This window comes from Myotis daubentonii, chromosome 1, assembly GCF_963259705.1.
Source record: "Myotis daubentonii chromosome 1, mMyoDau2.1, whole genome shotgun sequence".
Taxonomy (NCBI): Eukaryota; Metazoa; Chordata; class Mammalia; order Chiroptera; family Vespertilionidae; genus Myotis; species Myotis daubentonii.
Window position 1 is genome coordinate 76,059,659 of NC_081840.1, and position 22,036 is coordinate 76,081,694.

Below are 22,036 nucleotides of genomic sequence, written 5' to 3' on the forward strand. Positions count from 1 at the left end.
AGGAACTCAGAGCTCGAGGTGGCAGCACAGGGAGGTGATGAGATGGAGAACATTGACTGAGGGGGGAACAGGGAGATCACTCAGTGAAGGGGACCTGGGTTCCCCCTGGGAAGACAGCACTTGGGCTCCCTTTGTCCTGAGAACTAGGCCTGCCTTTCTGTATTTCAGTCCTTCAGTGCCCTCACCAAGTTGAGTTCTAAAATTTATGGCCATTCAGTAGCCAGTAGGCAGTTTTCCCAACAGAAACCAGAGGCACTGGCACAGCTCTGCTCTGCAGGGACTCCTGCCATTAGAGTTGTACCACAGAAGCAGCAGCCAGCTGTCCTGGGGTATGTGTTCATCAGCAAAGGACAAAACAAGAGGCTCATTGCAAAATTGGGCCATGTGCCAATCTGTGGGATTCTGCAATCTTAGACTCAAACCTCTCCTGGCTCTGCTGGCCCCACCCACAGGGGCTGCTCTATATCTTCAGTCCACAGCACAGGGGGGACCAGCTGCCCCTGAGACCCAGGACCACCAGCTGGATCTGTTCTCACAGCAGCCACAGCACTGGACTGGGTAAGACAATGACCCCCTCCTGGGGTTGGGACAGGAGGACCAGTGATGGGACAGAACTGCCAGGAGACTGAGCTTGGGTTAGTACCCAGGACACAAGTCAGACTTGGGGGAGCTGAAGGGAAAGGAAATGGGACCTTGGTGACAGCAGGGGCCCTTCAGGGTGACAGATGAAGGGGTGTTCACAACTGGGCAGGGATGCAGGAGATGCTTCTCTTTTGACAGGAAACATGGTTCCAACACAGCGGGATTCCCAGCTTTGTCTCCTTCTGCTGCTGGGGCTCATGGGAATGGTGATCTCCTTCCATGCCCCACCTGGGGGTCTAAGCTGGGCTCAGTGGTTTGAAGTTCAACACGTAAACATGACCAATGCTCAATGCACCATTGCAATGCAGCCAATTAACCGCCTTAATTATGTGAGTTTCCAGAGGCCCTGCAAAGGCCAAAATACTTTCATCCACACACGGCTTGCTGATGTCATTAATCTCTGTGCCGGGACAAATATAACCTGCCGTAATGGGGTTGATAAAAATTGCTATAGAAGCCGAGCTGCAGTGAATCTTACCTACTGCAACCTCACAGGACCGGCACGACCTTACAATCAGTGCCAATACCAGCAAGTAGCCTTACTGAGAAACTACAGTGTTGCCTGTGACAGTGGACACATTCCAGTTCACTTCGATAGAATCTACTAAGCTCTGTGCCCGCAGTCACAGCCATGGTCCCATGCCGCCATCCACCCTGGATATCAGCACCAGTCTCACCACCAGCCCACAACCCCTTTAAGCTCTGCTGCACTGCAGCTCCTGTGCACCGGCAATAAACTCCTTTGCAGAATGACCTACCAGTCTCTGTGTCTGTTTGTGCCCCTCTGCTGTCATGTAGACACATCTGATCAAGAGAATGTTTCCCTTCCTCTCATATGAGATCTGAGGTACATAGCGAGGCATGTGTGTAAGAGGCTCCTTGTAAAATGAAGTGACTCAGAATGTCCTCCCTCTCTGCCTCACATTGAAAACCTGAAGCTTCAACTGATCTGTGTATTTCCATCCCAAGAGGTAAATGGGCCCAGTTGAGTAAATAGGAAGCAAATGCCTTTGATTCTATCTGATTAATGAGCAATAAATTATGAGAAATGTAAACTTTTTTGTTTTAATCCAAAACAGGGACAAAATACCTTATGTGATGAGATGACAAAAAATTTTTAACTACAGAGATATTTTTCTGTAAAAGAGTGCATCAGTTCCACAGGTATTGGTGGTTACAGTAGGGCTGGATCCTGGGTCCAATGTGGAATGAGATCACCTGTTCAGGTGGCACATTCACAGGTTCTAGTGCTGCCTAGAGAAGATAGGAAGTCTTCCCTGGCCATTTCTATGTCCTGGAAAGGGGGACAGCTGGTCCCGTGATGGTGGAAGGGCAAGGAGGGAGCACACAATTGGGATGTCTCAGGGTGAGGATGCTCTTTCCCATTTAGCCTCCACTGCTGTCCCCACGGGGGAATCAGTGGCTCATTCACACTCAAGTCAGGAAGGTGCACAGGCTCCAGGATTTGGGGGTTGAAGAGCCACGGAGAGAAGGGCTGGATAATGAGATCCCCTTCCCCGCTTCCAAAACAGGGCTGCACTCAGGAATGAATGAGGAGCAGTAAGGGAAAATCCTTAAGAACTGTGGTCAGCAGCAGCATTCATGTGATTGTATGATGGGGGATGGCCAGCGACTGCAGCTCAGCCTCTGCTTCGGCAGGGTGCTGTAACTGTAGTCAGCTGGCCAGCTTAATAAAGGCTCTTAAATTTAAATTCTGAGTCAGTGGTCTATCTCGCTGAGTCAACCCATAACAGGAGGAAATAAACACATGCATCTATATACATGTCAGTAACTTTATGTATGTAACATACAGAGATACATAAAAACTATAAAAGGATAGAAAAAGAGCTGAATAATTATTGCATCTGGAAAAGAAAGTAGGGCCTACATGACAAGGACCAGAGGAAGACACCCTTTTTACTAGACTTGCTCTCTTAATGTTCGAATTTACTTCTGCCATCTGCAGGTACAAGGCGTCTGTATTTTCTTAAAAAGGAACAAGTGAGACTACCTCACGGAAGCCCTTACTCAGCTGAGTAAGGAAGGGTCCCTGGAGATAGAAAGTTCAAACAACTGAGGTCTGAAATGAAACAGAACCACCACAGAGATGCGGTGTCAGGTTGATCTCGAAGCCCTCGCCCCTCACTCCGCTGCCAAGCAGTGCTGCAGACACCTCCTCCTTCCTCGTTCATAAGGAGAGTTCAAAGGACTCAGCAGGCTCCCATTATTTAAAGCCCTTCTGTTTATTTCCCCGGGGTTTCCCTCCGTCATTAAAAGAGGCATTTGAGGACTTACAAGCAAGCATATAGGCCTAACCAATGGACACAGACAATAGGGGGGTGAGGTCATGAATGGGGGGGACAGGGGGTAACGCGAGGATAAGAACACATATGTAATAATTTTTTAAAAAGTGTGGGGGGGGGGAGAGGCTTTTGAAAGTTGGAGACTATCTCTATGGTCCTGGCCGCGCAGCGCCCTCTACCGGCCAGGAGCGAGGGCGAAGGCTCAGAGAAGGAGAGAAGGAGAGGAGGGCGCCCGGGAATCGCGCACCCCCTCCCCGCAGCACCTCGGTCTGGGCTGTGCCCTCTAGCCTGGGCATTGTGGCTATGAAGGAAGCCGGAGGCCCTCCAGACCCCTCTCCAGGAGCCCGGGGCCCGCCCCCGGGGAAATGAAGAGGCTACTGTGGGCCGGTCACTCGGTGCCCAGGGGGGGCGTCCCCGGAGTTTCCTTAGAGCCATACGTGAGCACGTGGGACCGTGAGCCCGGAAAGTAACGTTGCAGGTAGAAGCACGTCTCTCCCGAATAGATGCTCCCCCCTTTCCCCCACCCCGCCAGCCCATCAGCACCGCGCACGCCCGCACCAACGCTATAGGGCCAGCGGTTCTCAACCTGTGGGTCGCAACCCCTTTAGGGGTGGAACGACCCTTTCACAGGGGTCACCTAAGACCATCGGAAAACACATATATAATTACATATTGTTTTGTGATTAATCACTGTGCTTTAATTATGTTCAATTTGTAACAATGAAAATACAAATTTTCATTTGTATATCAGATATTTACAGTAGGATTCATAACAGTAGCAAAATTACAGTTATGAAGTAGCAATGAAAATAGTTTTATGGTTGTGGGTCACCACAACATGAGGAACTGTATTAAAGGGTCGCGGCATTAGGAAGGTTGAGAACCACTGCTGGGCCTTCCTCCTCCCTCCTTCCGGCCCAGAAAGAAGGCAGGAGTTTCGGGGAGAGCTGGGAACCTGTGGAGAAAACTGGCCAAGCCGAGGCGGGCCTGAGCTCCGCCCTGGATTTCCCGGCAGCTCCTGCCCTCTGCTGGCAGGAAGGAGCACTTACGCCATGCGGTCACCCCGCTCCACTTTGCCACCAAGGACCCTCTCCAGAGGCTGAGAGGCAGCTAGGCGGGGTCAGCCAGGAGTGCGGATTCCGGAGAAGTGGCATTAGAAGAATGAACTGAAATTCCTCACAGATAAAGAGCTGTTCAATACAGGGGGAGGAGATGTCTATACTAGCCTTCCAGTAGGCCTCTCGGAAACCAAGGTGGAGATGTCAGTGGCACAAGCAGCTGGTAAGGGCTGGCCTGGAGCCCAAATCAATCAGTGACCTTGACATGTCAGGATCTTGTGAAGTGGCAATTAGTTTGGGGACACTCACTCAGCAAACATTTCTTGAGTATCTATGTGCCAGGGACTGTTAGAGGTATGTGGAAGTCATCAGAGAATAAAATAAACCAACAAATAATTTTTAAAGACAGACAATAGACATAATAAATATGTAAATTATATAGGCCTTTAAGGTGATAAGCTCTATGGGGAAAATGTAGCAGGAAGGGGAATGGGGTGAAACTAGGGGTAGTGTTTTTTAATAGTGTGGACAAAAAGCTACCACATGCTAACCTGACTAGCTCAGGGGAGGCCTGCATGGCAGCCTTGCAAACTCAGAGACCGCAAGTAACCACAAAGGATGGTTTGAAGTTGAAACTTTTTAACTAAAAGCAGTTTACAGTAGGTAGTCATGTCGTAGGCTGGCATCTTCCCTGACAAAGGTCAATCTTTATCTTAACTAAGCCTGTCTATTATCTTTTTGCCTCTAACATATCATTGGAATGTCGAAGTAATTTTCCTTTTTCTGGACCCCTCAAAGCACCACTCTGTGAAGACCACAAATCCCCTCATTGTTACCAAGTTAATTGTTGACTGTTAACTATCCTATACCCACCTATGTAGAAGATATATGTGTCTATCATTTCATTTTTTATCCAATCCCAGAGGTTTCCCTGCCTTGCTTTCTCCCACCTCCTTAATCTGTCACCTTTGGATTTCATGTAACCCAGATATGTCTCCTCTTTTGATTGTAATATATAAAATAAGGTGCAAAACTGCCGTTCTCTGGAGCATTATCTCAATACACTGAGAGTTTGCTTCCCGGCAATTGTTGACAGTTTGGCTCAAATAAACTGACGAAAATTTTTCACAGCCTTGAATGATTCTTACATTGACAATAGGATAGTTAAAGGAAGCCTCCTTGATAAGGTGTGCATGTGGTATGGTAGTTAGCCTTGCATATGTCTAGGAGGAAATGTCCTAAAGCAATAATGTGTCTGTATCTTTCAGGAACAGCAAAGAGGCTAGATACTAGAAAAGCATGAGTAAGAGGGAGAATAAATAGCAGATTTGTTCCAAAAGGTAAAGGTGTGGGAAGACAGATCACTTAAGTGTATAAGAACTTTCGTAAGGACTTTAGCCTTTACTCGGGGTGAAATGAATTACATGATCTGAGAAACATTTTGAAAGGATTACTCAGGCTGCTATGTGTGAGGTCAAGGCAAGAAGTAGGGAGTCCAGGTCAAAGACTTGTATAGTAATCCTAGTGGAAGGATTGCTCTCTCACACTACGTGGTAACAACGGAGGCAGTGAGAAACAACTAGATGCTGAATGTGTTTGAACGTAAAAACAGCCGACTTTACTGACATATTGAAAGTGGTACAAAAGGAACCAAGAACGCCAACATTGTTGACCTCAGAACAAAAAGGATAATGTTACCTTCAACTGAGGTGGTGAATGTTAATGGAGGAGCAGTTTCAGGGGATGAGTAGGGGAGAAGATAATTATTTCCATGTGGGACACATTGAGTTTGAGGTGTCTATTACACATCCAGTGAAGATTTCAAGTGGACAGTTGACTATACAAGTCTCAAGCTTAGGAGTGAGAGCTGAGCTAAAAATGTAAATATGGGAACTGGAGAATCAGTGGCATTTAGAGCCTTGAGACTGTGTAAGATCTCGAAGAGAAACAAACAAATCACTGACTCATGGGGCTCTCCAAAATTCAGATACCAGGAGAAGAGGAGGAACTTGTGAGGAGGCTGAGAACAAAACCTGAGGTTATGGAAGAGGCGCATCAGCGTGCAGCTTGACATGACTGTCTGCCTTGAGAGTACCAGGACTGATCTCAGGATGCCTTTCACCCTTTTCCTGTCACAAGAAGCCTAATTCCCAGGTCAGCCTCGTCAAGGAGGAGAGGGTGACCGCCTGTGCCGAATGCTGCTGAGCAAGGAGAATCGGCCCTGTCAGGGTGGGGTGGTCTTACTTCATATGCAAAGAGTGTCTCTAATTCCCACTGATGGAGCGGAGGAGTTTGGGCTGTTGATTAGGGAGATTTACAAAGTTCTTGATGTAGAAGAAGACAGTCTTGTCTAGGAGAAGTGAGAAAGAATAGGGTCCACATCTAAGTCATGTTTTCTGTCCTGGAGGAGGGAATGAAGAGACAAAGAAAGGCATCTGTGTCTCACTTCACCTGATTTACCTCGACCTCAGACCCTCAGTACATCACATTCTTTCTCCATCTCTTCTCATTCATCAAACTACTCACCTGAGGAACTCACTTTGACATATCCTCCTTCCTCTTACACATTCAGTTCCAGCACCTCACAAATTCTTTCCAGCTCAAACTCTTTGTAGTTTTCTGAATTCCTGATTAAGGAGTAAGAGTGTGTGTGTGTGTGTGTGTGTGTGTGTGTGTAGGAATGTCTACAGAAAATGCAATCCACATTTTTTAATTTTTCTGCTATGTAAATCTGATTTTTTTTAAAGATTATACCTAAATCCTGATTACCTGAAATAAAATTATTGTATTATATACTTATATTTATATATATATATATATATATATATATATATATATATATATATATATATGATGGTTAACTTTATGTGTCAACTTGATTAGGCCATGAGGTGCCAAGATATTTAGTCATGTTTCTGTGAGAGTATTTTTGGGTGTGATTAGTATTTAAATCAGTAAATTAATTAAAGCAAATTACTCTCCCTAATGTGGGTGGGCCTCATCCAATCAGTTGAAGCCTGAATAGAACAAAAAAGATGATCATTCCCCCAAATAAGAGAGAATTCTCCTGCCTAATGGCCTTCAAGCTAGGACATTGGCTTTTCCCTACCTTCTGACTCAAACATCAGCTCTTCAAGGGTCTCAAGACTGCTGGCCTTCAAACTGGCACTGTGAGCTCTCCTGAGTCTCCAGTTTACCATGGATCTCAGGGTTTGCCCGCCTCCATAATTGCATGAACCAATTCCTTATAATAAATGTATTGATAGATAGATATTTAGATAGATATGGCTTCTCTGATGAAATCTAATATAGTGTATACACTGAGAGGCCAGATTATTATGACCACCCCATCAGTACTTCATTGACACTGCCAAAAATATTGAATATTGAAAACTTCCTAAGCAAATACTCTCAAGGCTTTATTATTATTATTATTTGCATAACTAATTCACTTCATTGTACTGATGGGGTGGTCATAATAATCTGGCCAGTCATAAAAGTCAGGCCACTCAGTGTATACTTACTGTTGTTACTTTAAGACTATCAAGAAAAACATGTAACTATTATATTGCAAGCAACATGTAAGTTCCTATTCCTCAGAGCTGTTTTTTAATTGTGTGAGAGATAAGATCAGCATAGAAGACTGTGGATGATATTATGCCTCTGAGACAGTCTAGGTGTAAAGATTGACTAATCAGCTCATGCACTAGGGAGTATCAGTCCGTCAGCAACATTAATGAAGTAGTTCCTGTCTTTGACTATCCTATATAATAAAAGGCTAATATGCAAATTGTCCCCTCGGGAGTTCAACCAACCGGGAGTTCAACCACTCACTATGATGTGCGCTGACCACCAGGGGGTGGCGCGGAACAAAGGAAGGCCCCAGCTGGCAGCCCACAGCCAGGGGAAGAAAGGCCCTAATCAGCCCTGATCGCCGGCCAGGCCTATGGACCCTACCCATGTACAAATTTCATGCACCAAGCCTCTAGTGTATATATATATATATATATATATATATATATATATATATATATATATATATATATATATATATGTATGTAAAATGCTAATATGCTAAGTCTGAGTAATGATGTCATGTAGCAACACCTGGTTTTCTCTCCCTAGTGACTAGCCTCCTTGGAGTTTCTTCAGCCCAGGAACATGACTTGCTTATCATTTTACACTGTAACCAAATGTCTGTGAAGCATTTTCCTGTGCCTCATTTCATTTGATCCTCACAGAAGTCCTGGATTAGGTAGATAGGAGACTTGGTAGAGTCCTATTTTCTTTTCATTAGCTGAAAAATGGAGATTTAGAAAGCTTAGAAACTTGACCCGACTGAAAAGAAGTAAGAAATGGTGAACCTTGAAAACGACTTCACATTTTCTCACTGCACAGAATATAGTCAAACACTGCTGCAGTTAAATATTTTACCCTTTGTTCTCCCTGTGTTACCTACAATAATAATCTGCTTCGTGTTGATATTTACTGATGTATTGCTGACAATTACCTGAAAGAGAAGTCGGGGTGCATCACTGGGCTGGAAAAAGTTTAGCTAAATCAGAAAGCAGGTCTAATTAAGCAAGTTTATTCTACATCTATAAAAGGTTAAGTTGACTCGTGCATGCGCAATACATATAAAGCTCTCGCTGGCACCAATTGCACGTGTGTGTTTGCATCTGTCATTGTCGATCATGAATTTGGTTGACATTTCTATTATAGAGAAAGGGAAAATCGCGATATTAAAATATTTCTTCTAATTCATTTCCTTTTAATGTGCACATATTCATACACTGGGCCACTAGTCCCCAATAAGATTCACCAACCTCTGGTCTAATGGAAAAACAAAAGGCCTAAAACTCATTAAATCTAAAAGGAAGCTTTGACAGGTGCTATACATCCTAAAATACCTCAGCATCATTCACAATTTTTATGCCTACGAAGTATTGAAAATAAATGCAAGGAGTGTTGGGAATGAACAAGGAAGCCACCACCTCTTTGGTACAGCTATTTCATACAAGACATTTGGATTAAGCTTCACAATATTGCTGTCCAGTTGATAACACTCTACACTTTTTAGTTTGGTCACCTGTGCTCAGGATCCAGAGTGACCCACCATCTTGTCTATGTAATGTAAAGAATTTTACTGTTTTTCTGGTAGAAAAGAAAAGGCAAGTTCCTTGTCTGAAGTCACATGGTTGTTGACTAGCAGAACTGTGAGTCAAAACCCGATCTGTCTTTTTTTCAAGCCCATGCACTTTAACAGTCAAGCTCATCCCTCCTAAAGGAAGTATGTGAGGCATGTGGGAGACTGAGAGGGAGTAAGGGATGATTCCCCTTGCAAGAAGACATTCTAGCTTTGGAAGAACATACCTTAACAGTTAAGAAGCCAAAGATTCCTCAGAAAGGCATCAAAGGGAAAACCCCAACATCTAAAGGTATCACAGTAATGACTATTGTTGGGAAATAAGTGGAATGGCTCAAATTGAGAAACCTGACAATTAGGGCGTAGACCCAGGTAAGCCTGACTGTTTAGGGCTTCCCAGACATGAGGCAACCTGCACCATAGCTCCATTCCATCTGTATTATTATTTCCTTTTTATCAACTCACTGTTTCACACAGCTTTGTTCTAAGCAATAATACACATGAAACCACAGATTTGTTACATTGATTATTCATTAACATTGAAATAACACTTTTAATATCAATCTGTGTACTCCCTAACATCAGTCATCTCACAGCACCAGTTGTACACATTTCATAAATTTACAAACAGCTTTATCTTGAGCTTTAACATTAAAAATTCTACCTGGAAAAATGCTTTAAGAGAAGAATAAAAGACCCAGGAACAGTAGAAATAATGATGTCCAAGGCCAAATATTTGGTCAGAATTATCCAATTCTGTTCAAAAGAGGGGTTAAACCAAGCAAGCTCTATAGTCTCATTATTGTGGAAGTGTTTCTAATTGCTTGCCAAGCCAGTTTTTCATATTTTTCCTAGGGTTAATGAAAGAATTCTGTGACCATTTATTTATGTTTGCTCTGATTCCATGAGTAAAGTATGTTAAAAAGCTGATTCTGCTATATTGTACACCTGAAACTAATATAATACTGTACGTCAACTATAATTGAAACATTTTTTTATTTTTAAAATGCTCATTGCTTCTGCCTCAGTTTTAGCAAGAGTCCCTGAGAAATAGAGACCAATGACTGACCCATCTCAAGTCCACGTAAGCAAGATTCCGTGAAAAGGAAGATGAAACGCTCCTTGGCAGCTTTAGCTCACTGTCCAGCCCCAATCTATCAAAGAGCTTTCAAAAACCTAGAAAGAAGTAAAAATTTCCTCAATATATAGTACATAGTAGTTATAGTCTCAGCAAATTTTTTGTTTTAAAATTATGAAAAATATATAAAGGAATTGGTTAGAGACTTAGATAATTATAAGCTATTTTCTCATCCACATCCAAGAGGGGAATCATAAGTTGTAGGAAGTGCACTAATTCTTTATTTTTCAGGACTTCTCTACAGTGTTGCAGTACACTGAGCACAGCTGGTCCTTACCCATTAAATGCCAATACTAACCCCCTCTCCAATCAGTATAGTTACCAAAAATACCTCTAGAAATTTCAAAGCCACAAAGTCACTGAAAATAACTGGTCTAGAAGAAGAATGAAAATTTGTGTAAAATTACTCTTTTTCTGGGCCATTACATAATTAAGTAGGAAAAGTTCAGAATGCATTTTAGCCACATCCTCACATCCTAGCTGTGGATTTTTATTTCATAAATCTTCATTTATTCTTAAGGGGTTCTAACAATGTTCAACTATTCATTCATTCCGCATATATATTCTAAGTTTTATGATATGCCTGGCCCTCCTCTAAGCACTGGAAATGAAAATTAGGAATAAAGACAATTTTGTGTCCTCCAAAGTTCTGATCACAAGACTGGAAGCTCATGGGCAATTATGATACACAACGATATGTCAGGATCATAGAATTTTTTTTTCTAGACCAAAATGACTAACACAAACAACAAGGCCCTGTAACACAGTGAAGTTAGTTCCTTTCCATTCCCTTTTGAATGATAAAAAACTGACAGAGAGGGAGAACCAAGATGGCGGCATAGGTTAACGCCGGAGTTTGCTGCTTTGAACAACTACTTCAAAAGTGAAACCAAAAAACGGAAGGGACATCACCCAGAACCACAGGGGCGCTGGCTGAGTGGAAGTCCTACAACTAGGAGGAAAGAGAAACGCATACGGACACTCAGAGGAGGCGCAGTGCTGAAGTCAAATTCTGAGGTGCGGCGTGCGCGGAGCGGGCTGGCGGCGGAGGGCGCGGTTGTTGTTTTCAATCGGGAGGGAGTCGCAGACTCTGAGCTCCAGATCCGGGCGAGTCTTTAGGGACCCAGACTCAGGCGGAAGAAGCGGGACTGTCTGGCTTCGGTCAGAGCGAGTGCAGCTTTCTCTCCGAGCTTTGCAGCGGGTGCTGGGACTCAGAGAGGCAGAGCCCCTGGGGACAGGACTGAGAGCCGCCAAAACTGCTCTCTCTGGCCCACACTGTTGATCCTGTTCGACCCGCCCTGCCCAAGCCCTGCACAGAGGCATTTGCCGGATAGGCTCAGGCAAAGGCTAGATTAGCACCTCCCTAGAGGACAGAAGTTCTCTCACTGCTGACACAGCTGAATCTCATAGCCACTTGGCCTGGAGGTCAAACCCTCCCTGGAATTAGCTACAGCAATCAAGATTTATCTATAAGACTGCGAACAAAGACCACTAGGGGGTGCACCAAGGAAGCATAACAAAATGCGGAGACAAAGAAACAGGACAAAATTGTCAATGGAAGAAATAGAGTTCAGAACCACACTTTTAAGGTCTCTCAAGAACTGTTTAGAAGCTGCCGATAAACTTAATGAGCTCTACACGAAAACTAATAAGACCCTCGATCTTATATTGGGGAACCAACTAGAAATTAAGCACACACGGACTGAAATAACGAATATTATACAGACGCCCGACAGCAGACCAGAGGAGCGCAAGAATCAAGTCAATGATTTGAAATGCGAGGAAGCAAAAAACATCCAACCGGAAAAGCAAAATGAAAAAAGAATCCAAAAATGCGAGGATAGTGTAAGGAGCCTCTGGGACAGCTTCAAGCGTACCAACATCAGAATTATAGGGGTGCCAGAAGATGAGAGAGAGCAAGATATTGAAAACCTATTTGAAGAAATAATGACAGAAAACTTCCCCCACCTGGTGAAAGAAATGGACTTACAGGTCCAAGAAGCGCGGAGAACCCCAAACAAAAGGAATCCAAAGAGGACCACACCAAGACACATCATAATTAAAATGCCAAGAGCAAAAGATAAAGAGAGAATCTTAAAAACAGCAAGAGAAAGAAACTCAGTTACCTACAAGGGAATACCCATACGACTGTCAGCTGATTTCTCGACAGAAACTTTGCAGGCCAGAAGGGAGTGGCAAGAAATATTCAAAGTGATGAATACCAAGAACCTACAACCAAGATTACTTTATCCAGCAAAGCTATCATTCAGAATTGAAGGTCAGATAAAGAGCTTCACAGATAAGGAAAAGCTAAAGGAGTTCATCACCACCAAACCAGGATTATATGAAATGCTGAAAGGTATCCTTTAAGAAGAGGAAGAGGAAGAAAAAGGTAAAGATACAAATTATGAACAACAAATATGCATCTATCAACAAGTGAATCTAAGAATCAAGTGAATAAATAATCTGATGAACAGAATAAACTGTTGATTATAATAGAATCAGGGACATAGAAAGGGAATGGACTGACTATTCTTGGGGGGGAAAGGGGTGTGGGAGATGTGGGAAGAGACTGGACAAAAATCATGCACCTATGGATGAGGACAGTGGGTGGGGAGTGAGGGCGGAGGGTAGGGCGGGAACTGGGAGGAGGGGAGTTATGGGGGGGAAAAAAAGGAACAAATGTAATAATATGAACAATAAAGATTTAATTAAAAAAAAAAAAAACTGACAGAGAGATCCCTAGGAAGTCTCTGCAAGACCTCCCTGCAATAGCCCTCCTCGGTGAGACCTAACTACTGACCTACTGACCCAATCCACCTTCCATATCTGTGCCAATGGCCAGGTGATATATTCAGAGCATCCCTCAGAAATGATTACCTCAAGTGTACTACTGTAGCCTTTTCTATACTTTCCTATTTCTTTCCAGAAAGTTGATCAAAGGGGTCACGATCTGCTTTTGTTCAATGGCCTACAGAGGAGATGTGTAGGAGGCCCCATACAAGAATAAAGCAAACCTAAGAGATCAGGGAGAGACCAGTACACCAATTGTCATTTGAGCTCAGGTTACTTAGCTCCCTCCATTGATCGCAAGTAAAATAACCTGCACCATGTTATTACAACAGTCCTTTAAGTGATACCAACAAGCAATGTGTGTTGTCATTCCCATAGGTAGCTAGAGCATTAGGAAATCCATGTGAAGGAAGCTATTGACGGTTGATATCGCTTTATTAGCAGGTATTATCACTGAGCAGGCAGACATTGCAAGAGTGCCCTGGGGAATTGCAAATGCTGGACGTCAAGATGGCTTTGAGCAACCCTGTGGCCAACGTTCTCAACAGTTGTTCTTGCCACAATGCAGAAGACTTTTTCCTGGGACTATATCATAGAATGTCTCTTGATTACAAATAATAGCATAATAAAATTAGCTGATGATTCAGCAGCTGCTATGACACTGATGTGGTGATTAAACTAATGAAATAAGAGTTCATATATAGCAGTCCTTTGATATTAAAGACAAAATCATGCTGTCAATTCAGGGTAACTTCATTAACATGAGTTTGTATTGATTCCTGTTTCAAATAAACAGATCCTCAGCCCAAGATCTTTCCTATCAATTAGATCATTTGGATTTAATTTGGAGGGAATGGAGGGCAGTTTAAAATTTGAAGATGGAACCTATGGTAGAAACTACTTAAAAAGTGTGTTTGGGGATATGCTCTGAACACAATTTGAAGAAGGAGGATGGTCAGGGATTGGGTAGAGTATTGTTTAGATCTCTCGCAGAACCTTAACAAGCTTGATGGGTCATAACACAAATGTCTACAGGACTCAGGCAAGTATCATCACTGAGTAAACAGACAGGCTGGAAGTCAGGAGGAAGGAGTAGAGTCAGTGAAAACCTCCTGAACTATTGCCCCCATAAGAAATGCAGCTGCTGGGGTAAGAGATCAACCGAAGGACTTGTATGCATGCATATAAGCATAACCAATGGACACAAGCCACTGGGGGGCAGGGGAGCCCGGGGAATGTCAAGGGGGCGGGGGGAGGAGACATATGTAATACTCTTTGTAATACTTTAAGCAATAAAAAAAATAATAAAAATTAAATAAATAAAAAAGAAATGCAGGTGCTGCTCAACTTCAGCTGATGGTTACATTGAGATAATGGTGGCTTAATGTGGCTCCACTTGGGGCTATTTTAAGGCAAGCCAGGAATCCAAATTTTCTATAGTGAAACTCTCTGTTAGGAAAGGTTATCACCAACTCCAAAAAATTATTTTTAAAGCAAACAACAAATTTAGAAACCCACTGAATAAGCTAATCAGGGCAGGGCTTAGTCTTGACTGCAGTATATGGGTTTTGCTTCATATTATAAACACTTGAGTACAGCTGTCTCTACCTATTGAGACTATAAGCTTACAGAGGGGCTGCAATATACTTAATTCATTTTTACATCATCATCACCTATAAGAATGTTTCAGTTGAGAGATATGGAAAAAAATCTTGCTTAGTAACAAAAGAAATTCCACATAGCAAGATGACAAAGCAAAGTGATCAATTAAAACGGCCAAAAGTCAACATATTTGTTTATTCAGTATGTTCTAAAAACATGTGTCTCACATGCAGTCATCATGACAGGGAGGGGTCCTTGGAAATGTAACAGATGAAAATCACCAGAATGGATACCCCCTTCCATTTCTCACATTCCATAGTACATATTTCATTATGGGAATAACATTATACCTAGAAAATAAACCTGATAGTACAGATTGGTTATCCTGGATGATTGTTCCTATTTTAGAGAAGAAGAAACCGAGGCAAGAAGAAAAGGATTTACCCCAAACATACTGTGCATCCCAGCGCCCTCTAAGACGCAGTTGGGAATAAATTGGAACACTTTGACTTTTAAGTGAGACACTCTTAGTTCTGCCACTACTATCTGTTAACTATGTGGGCCTCTGCTATCTTTAAAATGAAAATACTAGTATCTACCTTGTGGGTTGTTGTGAGGGTTAAATGAGTCAATTTCACTAAAGTGCTTACTCCATAGCAGTTGCTTGAAAATGAGAGCTTGCAATTTGTTCTAAATTTTTCTATATTTTCTAAACTAAACTAGTTGTCCTTACTTGTATCTAAGTTTATCTAACACATATAAACGGGTATCAACTTTCACTCTCTCCAGTAGTAAAGGACCAGAACCTTGAAACAGTAATACTGACTTCTATGTGCAGAGGGGGTACTGGAAATGTTACAAGGAAAACATTCTACCAGTCATGTTATATTCTGAAAAAATAATGCTCTTCCAGGCTTCCATGAGCCAGTGACACACATGTGCATCTGGAAGATTGGGTGTTGCCAACCCACAGTTCTCCCCACCCCACACATGCAGGAGCTTCAGTGTGCCAGGTCCTAGGAATGCTGGCAGTGAATGGGAGTGAGCTTGTTGCCAGCCAAATACCTGGGGTTTATTGTTGTTATTTTGATCTAGGATATACATTCTAGCTTGTTTATACAGTAAAACCTCGATATAACAGACTAATTCAGGTAAGGGTGGTTCCATTAAAGCCGTAAGTCCACTATAATATAAGGCAGATTTTTCAAATGTGTATGTTAAAAAATTGACAAATTAGTTTACCTGTTTTTACTTATGTAGACACATCTGTGTAATTTAAATTAATTTCACAAAAATAGTTTTCTATGTGTATTACTATAATTTTTTAAAACTAAATCTTTGTTGTTCAGATTACAGTTGTTCCTCTTCCCCCCCCCCCATAGCTCCCCTCCACCTGGTTCCCACTCCACCCTCTGCCCTTACCGCCCCCCTCACTGTCCTCATCCATAGGTGTACGATTTTTGTCCAGTCTTTTTCCGCACCCCCCACACCCCTTCCCCCATGAGAATTGTCAGTCCACTCCCTTTCTATGCCCCGATTCTATTATATTCACCAGTTTACTCTGTTCGTCAAATTATTTATTCACTTGATTTTTAGATTCACTTGTTGATAGATATGTATTTGTTGTTCATATTTTTATCTTTATCTTTTCTTCTTCCTCTTCTTAAAGAATACCTTTCAGCATTTCATATAATACTGGTTTGGTGGTGATAAACTCCTTTAGCTTTTTCTTATTTGTGAAGCTCTTTATCTGGCCTTCAATTCTGAATGATAGCTTTGCTGGGTAAAGTAATCTTGGTTGTAGGTTCTTGCTATTCATCACTCTGAATATTTCTTGCCACTCCCTTCTGGCCTGCATAGTTTCTGTTGAGAAATCCGCTGACAGTCGTATGGGTACTCCCTGGTAGGTAACTGAGTTTCTTTCTCTTGCTGCTTTTAAGATTCTCTCTTTGTCTTTTGCTCTTGGCATTTTAATTATGATGTGTCTTGGTGTGGTCCTCTTTGGATTCCTTTTGTTTGGGGTTCTCTGTGCTTCTTGGACTTGAAAGTCTATTTCTTTCACCAGGTAGTGCTGTAAGCCAGTCCATCCTTACTGCTTGACAGAGTTCCTGCAGGGAAGAAACATCTGCACAGCATATGTTTCAAGGGACCTGGCATATATGGCATACTGTTCTTAATATGTTTGCTCCCCTTTTTAGCACTACGTGTTTTAACCAAGGTCACCTCTCCGAGAAAGGTTGTTTCCCCAGGTGGGGATTTTTCCCTGGAGTTAGAGAGGGAATAAAACCCCTTAACTAAGTGCCAGGCGGGTAATTAATCACTTTAACTGTGAACAATCACGCTTAAGCTACAGAATCTTTACTTAGGATAATCTCCTTCAGTTACTTCCTTGTAGCTTAATAGAACAATAGAGTAGCCTTGGAATGGAGATAAGAAACGCCCTAACCTTTGGAATAGAATTGATAGGACTAAAATCAACTGGTATAAATACAGATGTAACAAGACAATAAACACAGAAGTTGGCTGGAGAACCTGGCTAGGCTGCTGATCAACTGAATGCTGTCTCCTTGTCATTGCTTCTTCGCCTACTCCATCCACACCTTTGGGAACCCCTGGACCTGCTGGGGCTGGACCCCAACAAGGTAGGGGAAGTTTTCTGTCATTATTTCTTCAAGTAGGTTTTCAATATCTTGTTCTCTCTCTTCTTCTGGCACGCCCATAATTTGGATGTTGGTACGCTTGAAGTTGTCCCAGAGGCTCCTTACACTATCTTCGTATTTTTGAATTCTTTTTTCTTTTTGCTTTTCGTATTCCAAATCTTTGACTTGATTCTTGCAATCCTCTAGTCTGCTGTTGGATCTCTGTATATTATTCTTTAATTAAGTGTATGCTTAATTTATAGTTGGTCCTTTTTCATATCCTCCAGGGTCTCACTAAATTTATCAGCGGTTTCTAGAAAATTCTTGAAAAAACTTATAAGTGTGGTTTTGAACTCTATATCCAGTAGTTTGCTTACCTCCATTTCTGTCATTTGTGACCTGTTTCTTTGTCTCCACATTCTGGCTGCTTCCCTGTGTTGATAGAGTGGCTTTCTGTGCTAGGTGTCCTATAGGGCCCAGTGGCTCAGCCTCCCCAATTACCTGAGGTGGACACTCTTGGTGCACCCCTTTGTGGGCTATGTGCACAGTCTTGTTATAGTTAAGCCTTGATTTTTGTTGGTATCACTGAGAAAAATTGACCTCCAGGCCGATTGGCTGTGAGAATCAGCTGTGTCTGCAGTGGGGAGAACTTCTGTGCTGGAGACACCCTTATGAGGCAAGACTTGCTTCAGTGGGGCTTTGGTGCTCACTGAATCTGCCCCCTGAGTGTGTCCCTTATGGATCTGAGGAGTTGTAATCTAGATGGTCCCTCTCTGACAACTAGGTGCACTGGCTCTTGTATCTCTAAGGAGATGCTAACTTAGCCTCTGCCTGAGGCTACCCAGAAGGGGCTATGGAGAGATCTGCAGATTCCTCTTCTTTGTTTGGGGTTTGGAGGTGCCCATTAGAGGCCCAGCTGTGAAGCAATGCCAGCGCCTGTGGGGCCTTGGGCCTTCTTTTGGATGTTCTGGTCTCTCTGACCCAGCTGCAATTTGTTAGGTAATTTTAGATTGCAAAGGGCCAGGCCATTCATATGCAAAAGCCTCTGTGCACAGCTTGGGTGGGGCGGGGTCTCAGGGAGTCAATAGGGTGGAGCAAACAGCTATGGCTGATCCTCAGCCCAGCCCTAAGAGGCCTGGGGTCTCACTGTTCCAAGATAATCTCTGCAAGCACCTCTGAGAGAAAGCCACCCTCAAGTTCTGCCTGATGCCAGACAGTCCAGTTTCTCCCCATATGAGTCTGGGTCCCCAGACACTCGCTCAGAACTGGAGTTCAGAGCAGTCGGGAGCTTGAGACTCCCTCCCGATTGAAAAAGACAGCCACGTCCTCAGTTGCCAGCCCTTTCCACGTGTGCCTCTGTACCTCCTCACTTTACTTCCGCACCTCCTGTGAGTCTCAGTGTGCTTTGCTTTTCTCTTTCCTTCTAGTTGTAGAATTTCCACTCAGCCAGCCTTCCTGTGGTTCTGGATGATGTCCGTTTTTGTCTTGTAGTTGTATTTTTGAAGTGGTTGTGCGAGGCAGCAATTTCAGGTGTTTACCTATGCCACCATCTTGGTTTCTCTGTATTACTGTAATTTTATATATATACTGAGTAGGTCTAGTAAATGTGTGCATTCACCAGTCACTGAGTAAACAAATGCACATGGCTGGGGCGTGGCTTAGCGCATGTCTGAACATGGGCTGGCTTGCATTAAAATTGCTGCAGAAGGTCACACCAAGTGACAACAAAATCAATTAACACACGAGATGGGATGTGATCACAGGCTAATCATTTAGAGACCATTATTTACAAGTGGTGATTTGGCTGTAAATATGTAGACTATAGTTGTAGACATGAACTATTTATTGACATCAGTAAAATTACTAGTGTTTTCCCCAACATATGGCCCCTAGTCGCTAAAATTTGTTTAAAGTAACAGTGAATTTGGCCACCAGGGTTGGCCGCAAAGCTGCGCGGCCGCAGTTTCCAGCCGGGCCCATATCCCAGCCAGGCCCCAGCATGGCTGTGCCCAGGGCTGCAGGGTGGGCAGACGCTACACTCTCGTTTTCCTGACAGCCTCTGGCTTCTATGCTCGACTTTTCTTCCTCAGGCCGCTCCAGCACACATGTTTGCCAAGGCCTTTCGTGTCAAGTCCAACACGGCCATCAAGGGATCGGACAGGAGAAAGCTTCGAGCTGACGTGGCAGCTGCTTTCCCCGCCCGGGGGACCAACCAGGTCTCCGAGTTGGTGCCTGGGAAGGAAGAGCTCAGCACCGTGAAGCTGTATGCTCACAGAGGGGATGCCGTGACTGTGTACGTGAGTGGTGGTAACCCCGTCTTATTTGAACTGGAGAAAAATCTGTACCCGACAGTGTACACCCTGTGGTCATATCCTGATCTTCTACCAGCATTCACAACATGGCCTCTGGTGCTCGAAAAACTGGTTGGGGGAGCAGATTTGATGCTGCCGGGAATAGTGGTGCCCCCTGCTGGTCTGCCTCAGGTACAGAAGGGTGACCTCTGTGCCATTGTCTTGGTGGGAAACAGAGCCCCTGTGGCCATTGGAGTGGCTGCCATGTCCACACCTGAGATGCTGACTTCAGGCCTGAAGGGAAGGGGCTTCTCTGTGCTCCACACCTACAAGGACCACTTGTGGCGATCTGGAGACAAGTCCTCTCCACCTTTCATTGCCCCACTGGTCCTGGATCCCTCAGATGTCAGTGAAAAGAAGGGATCTGTCCAGGCAGGCCCCACCCTGCAGGATGACATGAGGCGCCTTACCCTGGAGAGAAAGGAGGAGGAGAATGGGGAAGATCAGCAGATGTGTGGGGAGAAGACCCTACCAGAAGCTTCAGAAGACCCTGGCGTCAAGGGCCTGAACCCAGAAGCTGCAGCCAGCAAGACGCTTCAAGAGCAAATAGATGAACTGCTACAGCAATGTTTCTTGCATGCTTTGAAGTGCCGAGTCAAAAAGACCGACCTCCCTCTACTCACCAGCGCATTCCTAGGTAGCCATGTGTTCTCCTGCTGCCCTGAAGGACGGCAACTGGACATAAAGAAGTCAAGCTACAAAAAGCTCTCCAAGTTCCTGCAGCAAATGCAGCAGGAGCAGATTATACAAGTCAAGGAGCTGAGCAAAGGGGTGGAGAGCATTGTGGCTGTGGACTGGAAACACCCCAGGATCACATCTTTCGTCATACCTGAGCCCTCCCCGACCTCCCCCACTATCCAGGAGGGTAGCAGGGAACAGCCCTATCGCCCTCCAGATATAAAACCCCTCTACTGTGTCCCAGCCAGCATGAGCCTGCTCTTCCAGGAGTCTGGCCACAAGAAGGGGAGCATTCTCGAGGGCAGTGAGGTCCGGATGATCATCATTAACTACGCCAAGAAAAATGACCTGGTTGATGCAGACAACAAAAATCTCGTACACTTGGATCCCATCCTGTGTGACTGCATCTTAGAGAAACGTGAACAGCACATAGTCATGAAGCTTCCATGGGACAGTCTTCTGACCAGATGTTTGGAAAAACTGCAGCCTGCCTATCAAGTGACCTTTCCCGGACAAGAGCCCATTGTGAAGAAAGGCAAAATCTGCCCCATTGACATCACCCTAGCACAGAGAGCTTCCAATAAAAAGGTGACTGTGGTCCGGAATTTGGAGGCCTACGGTCTGGACCCATGCACAGTGGCTGCCACCCTGCAGCAGCGATGCCAGGCTAGCACCACTGTCACTCCTGCCCCTGGGGCTAAGGACAGCCTGCAGGTCCAGATCCAGGGAAACCAGGTCCACCACCTCGGCCGGCTGTTGCTTGAAGAATATCAGCTTCCTCGGAAACACAGCCAAGGCCTCGAAAAGGCCCCCAAGACTGGCAAGAAGAAGTGACAGACTCTTGCTTCATGTGGTCGATCCCGTGGAATCCAGGTTCTGGGCTGCTCACTCACAGGAGCGTTTTCAGCTTTTGCAAATAAAAAATATATAATTCTTTACCAGAATAAATTTTTATTCTAATCTAAAAAATAGATAAATAAAGTAGCAGTGAATTAATAACAAACATAACCTGTTAATTTAATTATGAGCAAGTCTTGGTTAAAATCATTTTAAAATTAACAGGGTGCTAATTTTCACATAATTGCATACAGCCTGGAACTATTGTCCGTTAAATCTGAAGTCCTGTAAACTGAAGTTCACAAAATTGAGGTTTACTGAAGCAGTAAAAGATTGGAACAAACTGGAAAAGAGTGTGACTATCCCAAAGGCCACAGGGAGACTGAGACCGAGCTTGTGGGGCCGTTTCACTGTGAAAGGGTAAAAATCTTGTGCGTGGAAGCTGATCTGTTATGAGATATTTAGATCTTACGTATCTATTTCTTGTTCGTTCTCCTCTGGGCTCAAAAAGGTTTTTATAAGATCAAAGCCGGGCCAGCCTTACTAAGTAGAACCAAGAGGGAAAGAGCACCAGAGCAAGCAGCATAGCGCCCTCTGCCGTCCAGTGCGGCGGCGGCGCCTCTGCGGGAGAAGAGAGGGTTGGAGCCGCCAAGTCGCTGATAGCCAGGATCAGGACCCACGCCTTTGGGAGTTTTATTACAGCGGCTCCTGAACAAATCGGCTCCATAACTCAGGGAGCATCACCAGAGGGTGGGACCAAGCCCCCCGCTCCCCCGAAGTAGATGCTACCCCCACTTCCATCCCACACTGTGCATCCAGCGAAGATTCTCCAGATGAAAAGGGGAATAA

The 22,036-nt window shown here is 44.0% G+C and overlaps 2 protein-coding genes across 3 annotated transcripts; both read left to right on the forward strand.

Annotated features, from left to right (window-relative positions):
- The first annotated feature begins 508 nt into the window (after positions 1-508).
- On the forward strand, positions 509-1,395 carry RNASE2 (ribonuclease A family member 2). The gene is made up of 2 exons (XM_059678674.1): positions 509-558; positions 781-1,395. The coding sequence occupies exon 2, from the start codon at positions 786-788 to the stop codon at positions 1,248-1,250; it is 465 nt and encodes a 154-aa protein (XP_059534657.1). The 5' UTR covers positions 509-558; positions 781-785; the 3' UTR covers positions 1,251-1,395.
- A 17,895-nt stretch (positions 1,396-19,290) lies between these two features.
- LOC132239735 (eukaryotic translation initiation factor 2D-like) lies at positions 19,291-21,319 on the forward strand. 2 transcript variants are annotated; one of them, XM_059706510.1, is made up of 2 exons: positions 19,476-19,614; positions 19,674-21,319. In XM_059706510.1, the coding sequence occupies exon 2, from the start codon at positions 19,763-19,765 to the stop codon at positions 21,182-21,184; it is 1,422 nt and encodes a 473-aa protein (XP_059562493.1). In that variant the 5' UTR covers positions 19,476-19,614; positions 19,674-19,762; the 3' UTR covers positions 21,185-21,319. The 2 variants fall into 2 exon arrangements, with proteins under 2 accessions (XP_059562486.1, XP_059562493.1); XM_059706503.1 differs by having other exon boundaries at positions 19,291-21,319.
- The last annotated feature ends 717 nt before the right edge of the window (positions 21,320-22,036 follow it).